Source organism: Triticum aestivum, chromosome 4D, assembly GCF_018294505.1.
Source record: "Triticum aestivum cultivar Chinese Spring chromosome 4D, IWGSC CS RefSeq v2.1, whole genome shotgun sequence".
In the NCBI taxonomy this organism is placed as follows: domain Eukaryota; kingdom Viridiplantae; phylum Streptophyta; class Magnoliopsida; order Poales; family Poaceae; genus Triticum; species Triticum aestivum.
In genome coordinates this window covers 504,232,919-504,243,225 of record NC_057805.1, presented here as the reverse complement: position 1 = coordinate 504,243,225, position 10,307 = coordinate 504,232,919, and the positions used below count along the sequence as shown (strand labels likewise).

General features: G+C 44.5%; 1 protein-coding gene across 1 annotated transcript; it reads left to right on the top strand.

The window, feature by feature from the left end:
* The first annotated feature begins 8,642 nt into the window (after positions 1 to 8,642).
* LOC123100637 (LOB domain-containing protein 42-like) lies at positions 8,643 to 9,826 on the top strand. The gene has a single exon (XM_044522530.1). It carries the CDS (start codon positions 8,717 to 8,719, stop codon positions 9,611 to 9,613), a length of 897 nt encoding a protein of 298 aa, XP_044378465.1. The 5' UTR covers positions 8,643 to 8,716; the 3' UTR covers positions 9,614 to 9,826.
* Positions 9,827 to 10,307: the final 481 nt, after the last annotated feature.

Below are 10,307 nucleotides of genomic sequence, written 5' to 3'. Positions count from 1 at the left end.
ATCATGCAACTCCCGGACTCTGGAGGAATGCCTTGTGTGCCATCAAATGTCACAACATAACTGGGTGATCATAAAGGTGCTCTACAGGTATCTCCGAAGGTGTTTGTTGGGTTGGCATGGATCGAGACTGGGATTTGTCACTCCATGTGACGGAGAGGTATGTCTGGGCCCTCTCGGTAATACAGCATCACAAGAAGCTTACAAGCAAAGTGACTAAGGATTTAGTTACAGGATGGTGTATTACGGAACGAGTAAAGAGACTTGCCAGTAACGAGATTGAACTAGGTATGGAGATACCGACGATTAAATCTCGGGCAAGTAACATACCGACGGACAAAAGGAACTATGTATGTTGTTATAAAGGTTTGACCGATAAAGATCTTCGTTTAATATGTACTCCCTCCCTTCCAAAATAGATGACTCAACTTTGTACTAACTTTAGTACGAAGTTAGTATAAAGTTGGGTCATCTATTTTGGAACGGAGGGAGTAGGAACCAATATGGGCATCCAGGTCCTGCTATTGGTTATTGACCGGAGAAGCGTCTCGGTCATGTCTACATCATTTTCGAACCCGTAGGGTCTGCACACTTAAACGTTCATTGACGATATAGTATTATATGAGTTATGTATGTTGGTGAACGAGTGTTGTTCGGAGTCCCGGATGGCATCACGGACATGACGAGGTGTTGGGAAACGTTGCATGGAAAACAAAAAAATTCTACGCACATGCAAGATCTATCCATGGAGATGCATAGCAACAAGGGGAGAGTGTGTCTACGTACCCTCGTAGACCGTAAGCGGAAGCGTTTAACAACGCGGTTGATGTAGTCAAACTTCTTCGCGCTCCAACCGATCAAGTACCGAACGTACGGCACCTTCGCGTTCTGCACACATTCAACTCGGTGAAGTCCTCCGCCTTCTTGATCCAGCAAGACAGCGAGGTAGTAGATGAGTTCCGGCAGCACGACGGCGTGGTGACAGTGATGGTGAAGTGATCTCCGCAGGGCTTCGCCTAAGCACTACGAAAATATGATCGGGGGTGTAAACGGTGGACGGGGCGCTGCACACGGCTAAGACAATGTTGTGTCCTTGTGTGGCGCCCCCTCCCCATGTATATATAGGTGGGAGGGGAGAGGGAGGCTGCCAGGGCAGCCAGGGCGCGCCCCTAGGGGCTAGCCGCTGGCCCTAGGGTTCCTGCCCTCCTGCGCCCCCCTTTCCTTATATGGACAAGTGGGAAAGGAAAGAGGGGGGAGGGAAGGAAGTGGGAGTCCAACTCCACACTTTCCTTTCCTACTCCTCTTTCCTTTCCCTCCCCATAGGGCCGGCCCCATACAGGACGCACCAGCCCCTTGTGGGCTGGTGTGTTCCCTCACTTTGCCCATAAGGCCCATATCTTTGCTGGGGATGCCCGAAACTCCTCCGGTGACCCGATAAGTACCCGGTACCCTCCGAAACACTTCCGATGTCCGAATACCATCGTCCTATATATCAATATTTACCTCTCGACCATTTCGAGACTCCTCGTCATGTCCGTGATCTCATCCGGGACTCCGAACAACATTCGGTCACCAAATCATACAACTCATATAACATTATATCGTCAACGAACGTTAAGCGTGCGGACCCTACGTGTTCGAGAACTATGTAGACATGACCGAGACACCTCTCCGGTCAATAACCAATAGAGGAACCTGGATGCCCATATTGGCTCCTACATATTCTACGAAGATCTTTATCGGTCGAACCGTTATGACAACATACTTAATTCCCTTTGTCCATCGATATGTTACTTGCCCAAGATTCGATCATCGGTATCTTCATACCTAGTTCAATCTCGTTACCCGCAACTCTCTTTACTCGTTTGTAATACATCATCCTGTAACCAACTCATTAGTCACTTTGCTTACAAGGCTTCTTATGATGTGTATTACCGAGAGGGCCCAGAGATACCTCTCCAATACTCAGAGTGACAAATCCTAATCTCGATCTATGCCAACTCAACAAACACTTTCGGATATACCTGTAGAGCATCTTTATGACCACCCAGTTACGTTGTGACGTTTGATAGCACACAAGGTATTCCTCCGGTATCCGGGAGTTGCATAATCTCATAGTCGGAGGAATATGTATTTGACATGAAGAAAGCAATAGCAATAAAACTTGAACGATCATTATGCTAAGCTAACGGATGGGTCTTGTCCATCACATCATTCTCCTAATGATGTGATCCCGTTATCAAATGACAACACATGTCTATGGTTAGGAAACCTTAACCATCTTTGATCAACGAGCTAGTCTAGTAGAGGCTCACTAAGGATACGGTATTTGTTTATTTATCCACACATGTATTTAAGTTTCCCGTCAATACAATTCTAACATGAATAATAAATCTTTATCATGAATAAGAAAATATAATAATAACCATTTTATTATTGCCTCTAGGGCATATTTCCATCACGAGGAGCTCCGGAATGGTCCAGAGGTAAAGATTGATATATAGGATGATATGGTTGGGCCAAGGGGTAAGGCCCACGGGCTTTAGGTCGATGCAAAAGGGAAGTTTTGCGGAGGTCATGGACCAGACGCTGAGGACCGTGGTGTTTGGTACTGGAGTCCAAGAATGACTCTTGCCTTGCGGGCAAAACCGACTTTGAGGATGCTCTTTCTCCAAGAAATGACCCCAGGGCTCAACATATAAATAGAGGGGCAGGGCTAGCACCCGGAACACACCATGATTCACCAAGCCGTGTGCCGGCGCCCCCTCTCCCTCTTGTTCTAGTTCCTCCTTCGTCCATGTCCGTTGTGCTTGGAGAAGCCCTACGGAATAGTTTCACCACCACCGTCACCACACCGTCGTGCTGCCGGAACTCATCTACTACTTCGCCTCTCTTACTGGATCGAGAAGGCGAGGACATCATCGAGCTGAACATGTGCTGAACGCGGAGGTGCCGTGCATTCAGTACTTGATCGGGACGGATCGTGAAGGTGTACGACTACATCAACTGCGTTGATAAACGCTTCCGCTTAGCGATCTACAAGGGTATGTAGATGCTTTCCCCCTCTCGTAGCTATACATCTCCATGGATAGATCTTGCGTGTGCGTAGAAATTTTTTGTTTTCCATGCAACGTTCTCCATCAAGGGGGCACCGTGTGAGCTTGTGGGCCCCTCAAGAATCGTCTCACATTGATTCTTTTTCCCAAAAATCACATATATTCCAAAATAAATCTTCATAGATTTTTATCATGTTTGGACTTCGTTTGATATGGATTTTCTGTGGAACAAAAACATGCAACAAACAGAAACTGGCACTGGGCACTAGATCAATATATTAGTCCAAGAAAATCATATAAATTGTTGCCAAAAGTATGTAAAAGTTGTAAAATATTGGCATGAAACAATCAAAAATTATAGATACGACGGAGACATATCAAAATGTTACGTAAAACCTTACGCAACTATTCGTAAGTGTAAGATTATCCAAAAGAAAATCTCTCGCCCGATTGAAAGCGGAGGAAACCTCACCTCGATCAGGCACTGCGCCGCCCCCCTAGTCAACCCGCGATGCGCCCCGTTCGCCTCTCATTCTTCCCATTCTTCTGCAAGTCTCCAACTCCTGCTAAATTGCAGTGCGCGCACACCCGGTTAAACAGGCAATTTGTAATTTGTACCATCTAAATTCGTTTTTGCTACTTCTTCCATATCAGTCAAACTCACTTAGTTGGCTATTTTAAATATATTACTTAGTCAATTTTATTTCATTGTGAATAGTGATTTGGAAATCCAAGGTGAATCGATGAATCACAGTTTGGTGTGTGATGTCTACTACGCAACCTTCTTCTTGTAGACGTTGTTGGGCCTCCAAGTGCAGAGGTTTGTAGGACAGTAGCAAATTTCCCTCAAGTGGATGATCTAAGGTTTATCAATCTGTGGGAGGCGTAGGTTGAAGATGGTCTTTCTCAAGCAACCCTGCAACCAAATAACAAAGAGTCTATTGTGTCCCCAACACACCCAATACAATGGTAAATTGTATAGGTGCACTAGTTCGGTGAAGAGATGGTGATACAAGTGCAATATGGATGGTAGATATAGGTTTTTGTAATCTGAAAATATAAAAACAGCAAGGTAACTAATGATAAAAGTGAGCGTAAACGGTATTGCAATGCTAGGAAACAAGGCCTAGGGTTCATACTTTCACTAGTGCAAGTTCTCTCAACAATAATAACATAATTGGATCATATAACTATCCCTCAACATGCAACAAAGAGTCACTCCAAAGTCACTAATAGCGGAGAACAAACGAAGAGATTATTGTAGGGTACGAAACCACCTCAAAGTTATTCTTTCGGATCGATCTATTCAAGAGTTCGTACTAGAATAACACCTTAAGACACATATCAACCAAAACCCTAATGTCACCTAGATACTCCAATGTCACCTCAAGTATCCGTGGGTATGATTATACGATATGCATCACACAATCTCAGATTCATCTATTCAAACCAACACAAAGTACTTCAAAGAGTGCCCCAAAGTTTCTACCGGAGAGTCAAGACGAAAACGTGTGCCAACCCCTATGCATAGGTTCATGGGCGGAACCCGCAAGTTGATCACCAAAACATACATCAAGTGGATCACGTGATATCCCATTGTCACCACAGATAAGCACGGCAAGACATACATCAAGTGTTCTCAAATCCTTAAAGACTCAATCCGATAAGATAACTTCAAAGGGAGAACTCAATCCATTACAAGAGAGTAGAGGGGGAGAAACATCATAAGATCCAACTATAATAGCAAAGCTCGCGATACATCAAGATCGTATCACCTCAAGAACACGAGAGAGAGAGAGAGAGAGAGAGAGAGAGAGAGATCAAACACATAGCTACTGGTACATACCCTCAGCCCCGAGGGTGAACTACTCCCTCCTCGTCATGGAGAGCGCCGGGATGATGAAGATGGCCACCGGTGAGGGATCCCCCCTCCGGCAGGGTGCCGGAACAGGGTCCCGATTGGTTTTTGGTGGCTACAGAGGCTTGCGGCGGCGGAACTCACGATCTATTCTGCTCCCCGAAGTTTTTAGGGTATATGGATATATATAAGCGAAAGAAGTCGGTCAGGGGAGCCACGAGGGGCCCACGAGAGTGGAGGGCGCGCCCAGGGGGGTGAGCGCGCCCCCATGCCTCGTGCCTTCCTCGTTGCTTCCCTTACGTACACTCCAAGTCTTCTGGATTGCTTCCGTTTCAAAAATAACTCTCCCGAAGGTTTCATTCTGTTTGGACTCCGTTTGATATTTCTTTTCTGCGAAACACTGAAACAAGGAGAAAAACAGAAACTGGCACTGGGCTCTGGGTTAATAAGTTAGTCCCAAAAATAATATAAAAGTGCATAGTAAAGCCCATTAAACATCCAAGATGGATAATATAATAGCATGAATACTTTATAAATTATAGATACGTTGGAGACGTATCAGTGTGCTATATTGAGCTTTATGTATTTGCAAGCATTAATGATATTAAGATCAAACAGTGCTATCATAAATGCGGAAACGCAAGAGGCTACTACCTCGTGCACTTTGTGAGAATGACATATTATGTGTTATTTTTCTGTGTGCAAAATTTCATATGAACAATCGACTTGGTCCATGTCCATTATCTTGTTTCTAAACACTTGATTTTATGTTTGCAGCTGAAGGTCCTTCTAACTGCTGGTGAAGGAACGATGACCTAAAGTTGAGCAAGTCTGTGTCAATTTGGTACCAACGCTTGCAATGATGCACTTTGTTAAAACTATATTTTCTTGATTTTTTTCTCGTGGTAATAATGTATTCATACTTCATTTTAAATGTGAATTTTTAACATACTTCTAACATGCTTTGATATGTGTGGTATTTGACATTAATTTTTAGTAACTTAACTTAGCCCTAGACTTTGAGAAATCCTGGCTCTGCCTGTGGAGATGAGAGAGTTATTTTGACGTGTAGAAATCTAAATCAGCAAGCCAATAATAATTACAATGAAAGCACTATGTATAAATATAGAAGATAATAAGTGAGGTATAATATTTATCTACTACTAGATGTATAGTTATAAAACTGGACTAAAGATGACTCCAACATGAACTGGTTATACAATGCTTTCTATGGACAACTCGTATATCAAGCTCATTAATCACCAACTAGCAAAAATCATGATCTCCCTTAACGCGCTCAATCCAACTCGTGTGTCTTCCTGCACGCATACATTCCCCACATATGTATCAAATTTACTACGGTTGCGAACTGTGGGTGAGACTGGAAACATTTATTACAGGTGATGAGTGCCGCTTTGCATAACAGAAATACTGGAAGGGGGGAATGATTCTCATGTGAACAAATATGAATCAACGAGTAAATAATAAACACAAATATGGAAAACATAGAAATTGACTAAGTGACCTATACTATTTCGGTCATTAAAAGCGACTTATAATATTTATCTATGATTACATGTATTGTCTTAAACTGGACTAAAAATGTATGGTGTTTAATATTTATCTATTTTTCTTATTTTTTTATTTTTGTTTGTCTCTTTCTTGTTTAATTTTTAATATATTAACATTTTAATAAAATAAGGAAAAAATCAACTATTTCTAGTAAATTTCCTGAACCACTATACATTCGATATAAATTCATGAACATTTTTTTAGACCCTTGAACATGTTTTTAAAACCCATGAACCTTTTTTTACAAATTCACATACATTTTCTAGTCCATATGTATTTAAAAAATGAAACACTTGCAAAAAAATTAATAGTTTTTCAAGTATATGAAAAATAAAATTTCATGTGCATTTTGCTTAAATCTGTGAACGTTTTTAAACACTGTAATTATTTTTAGAATTCATAAACCCTTTTTGTAATCTGAAAAAAATAGTATGATTACTAGAACAGCTAGAAATTTTGATGAAGGCTAAATATAGAGAGAGAAATAAGTTGCACCGTGCTCGCTCGGCTTTTTTCTAGCGTTCGGCCCATTAGACTCTTTATACCTAGTAGTAATAATGTTAGTATCCCATGGCCCATGATTGTTGGGTACCTTTGCAACTGCTGTAAGTGCATTCGAGTATATAGGGAGCAACTAGTTGGAGGGTGCTATCGCATGGGGAATTTTTCTCGTGTCACGCGCTGGACGCTTCCTTCATTAGGGTGTTTCTTTTCTTTTCTATGATTTTTATTTTTATTTTTTTATGGTGTTATTGTTCTTTCAAGTTTTATGGTTCTTAAGATTTCTGGGTTTTCTTAGGTTTTTTCCATTTCTCGAATTTTTCCAAGTTCTTCTCTGTCACGAGTAAGAAGTACATGTTTGCTTTCGTGTGAAGCATAGTGGTGATTTTATTTTTCCTTTTTACTTCTTTTTTTCTTATTATTTTTCAATTTGTGAACATCTTTCAAAATCATGATCATTTTTTGTAATCGTGAACACTTCTAAGATTAGTGGATTTTTTTACAAATTCATAAACATTCTATTAAATAATGAACATTTTTTGAATTCGTGGTTTTTTTTTAATCATGAACAATGTGAAATATTGTGGTTCGAATATTGTGGAACATTCAGTTTGCAACCCGGGGTACTGCAGTGACTTGACCAAATATTGTGTAGCCTTGACTTGGATAGTATAGCGAGCATATTTTTTCAGTCGGTTCTTTATTTAGTTTTAGAAAAGGTGAATATTTAAAAAAATTGAGAACATGCTTTCTAAAAGGTGAAACTGTTTTTGGATTTTTTTTCAAAAACACTAACTTTTAAAGTATTTGTGAACATTATTTAAAACACAATAATTTTATGAAGCACGATAATTTTTTTAAACTCAATTGCAATTATTAAATATTAAAAAAGGATACCACCTTGACATGCTCGGGTAAGTGGTGTGGATTGTTGCCGAAAAGGTAGAGGTTGATGCCCGGTGCCTGCGCTCTTCGTGTCAGACACACAACCTGCCTGTCTTCACCATATCCCTCCCTCCCGGGTCGGCCGGGATGTCCCCTACCATACAATGCGCACACGGCACTCCAAGAAAACCGCGGCGGCACCCCGGAAAGATACTCCACCGAAAGCTCCTTCGCGCCTATTGTTTCTCAGCTAAAATCCATTTCTTTCTGAAAATTCAATTTGGTTGAAAACTGAATGCAGTAACTATGTTTTCCACCCCGCAAAAAAAAACTATGTTTTTGAAATACCCCCTTCCTAACATAGAAGACTGGCACTTTTGGATGAGGTGTGAACTAAGCCCGAACTCACCAAGTGAACAAGAAAAAAAAAGCAGAAATAGAAAAACCTGATTATTTGGTGGTACAGTATGCTCACCGAATTTTGCAGGGACATCACGCACATGAGCATTTTGAACCACAAAAGAAAATAGATTTTTAAATTTTTTAAAACGATTTTACTCTTCACACTTGGGCTCACAGAGATCAGGTGCATAATAGCCGCATCCGTTTCTTTCTTCCTTCCTTTTGTGGAACCCCCGGGTGAGCACAGCACCGGCATGATCGATCTCCCATTGTTTTGGCAGCGGCGCCGAACCCACCCTCCCAAAACCATGGGCCAACACACCTATAAAACCCTCCTGCCCTCTCCGCCGTCCCACGCCACCATCACCACCACCACTTCACCGGAGCAGGAACATAGAACCACCTCCACCGACCGACGGGAGGAAAGAAACAAGGCCGACCGACGATGCGGGCGAGCTGCAACGGCTGCCGGGCCCTGCGCAAGGGCTGCGCCGACGACTGCACCATCCGCCCCTGCCTCACCTGGATCCGGGGCGCCGACGCGCAGGCCAACGCCACCGTCTTCCTCGCCAAGTTCTACGGCCGCGCGGGGCTGCTCAACCTCCTCGCCGCCGGCACCGACCCCGCCCTCCGCCCGGCGCTCTTCCGCTCGCTGCTCTACGAGGCGTGCGGCCGGGTGGCCAACCCCGTCTACGGCGCCACCGGGCTCTTCACGACGGGCCAGTGGGAGGCGTGCCAGGACGCCGTCCAGGCCGTGTTCGAGGGCCGCCGCATCCCCGTCCCGTCCGGGGCCGTCAGGCATCCCGGCTTCGTGGCGGCGTTCGACGTCCGCCGCCATGTGCCCAGGCCCAATGTCGTCCCTGCGCCTGCACAAGCCCCCGGCCCGCTCGGCGTCTCGCGCGCTGGGCGCACCATGTTCAAGCGCGCGCCCTCCTCTTCGACGGACAAACCCAGGATCTCCTCCGGCGCCAAGCGCGGCGAGCACGACGCTGACCTCGAGCGCGTGCCGAGCCATGGCGAGTCGGCCGGCAGCCACGACCACGTCGAAGACGACGGCGTGGCAGTGGCAGTGGCAGTGGCAGTGGCAGTGGCAGCCAAGCAGGTGATGGGAGAGTCGGGGGACACCGAGGCTGAGGCGGCCTCGCACGTCAGCCAAGCAGAGCAGAACCCCCCAGTGCCGCAGCTGGCCCGGGAAGACGACGACGAAATTGGACTGGAGCTGACGCTCGGGTTTGGGCCGTCAACGCGCGTGCTGAGGTCGCCGCCGGCGCGCTCCGACGCGGCCAGCAGCTCGGGCGCCGAGTGCGGCCACATCGGCCTGCTGCTTGAGCTGCCGGTGTGAGAGAAGAGACGCGGCCACGGTGCCGTCCTTCGTACTGCTAGCTGTGAGAGAGAGAGAGAGAGAGAGACAAAAATGGCAGTTTTAGGATCAATGTGAGTATTAGAGAAGAATAATGCAGTATCTGAAACCTGGAAATTTTCAAATTAAATTCAAGAAGTTTTTGTGTATGCTGAGTGCTTTGTTCCAGGGTATACATCAATAAAGTTAATTAATTTTCAGAAAATAAATGACTATATCTGTCTTGTTTTGATATACAAAGACTATGCGTGAGGGGGAGTGAGCGATTGATCGTGCTATTAAATACAACAAATGGCGTGTACACCTTATAGATACATGTACTTTTGTAGGTAGATAAAAACTTCACGGGCCTCGACTGCACCTGCACACCCGCAGGATCAAACAAGATTCAATGTAACATAACCTTCACGCGCCCTTCGTCGGAACTAGAGGCACCACCCAAGCGGGGACAAAGCGAGAAAGGACCTTATTCCAACTCTAGGACGCGATCGTCTCTCGCCACCCCGGAACAGACACAAAACGTAAAAAAAAAAAAAGGAAGAAACGGAAGCCCTACTGATGGCGTGAGAGGGGAGTGAGTGATTGATTGTGCTATTAAAATCATAACATGGCGTGTACACCTTAGAGATATATGTACTTTTAGAGGTAGATCGAAACTTCACGAGCCTCGACACAG

Bases quoted from the DNA above. Each gene is read 5' to 3' on its own strand.
- LOC123100637 (XM_044522530.1), top strand. From the start codon at position 8,717: ATGCGGGCGAGCTGCAACGGCTGCCGGGCCCTGCGCAAGGGCTGCGCC.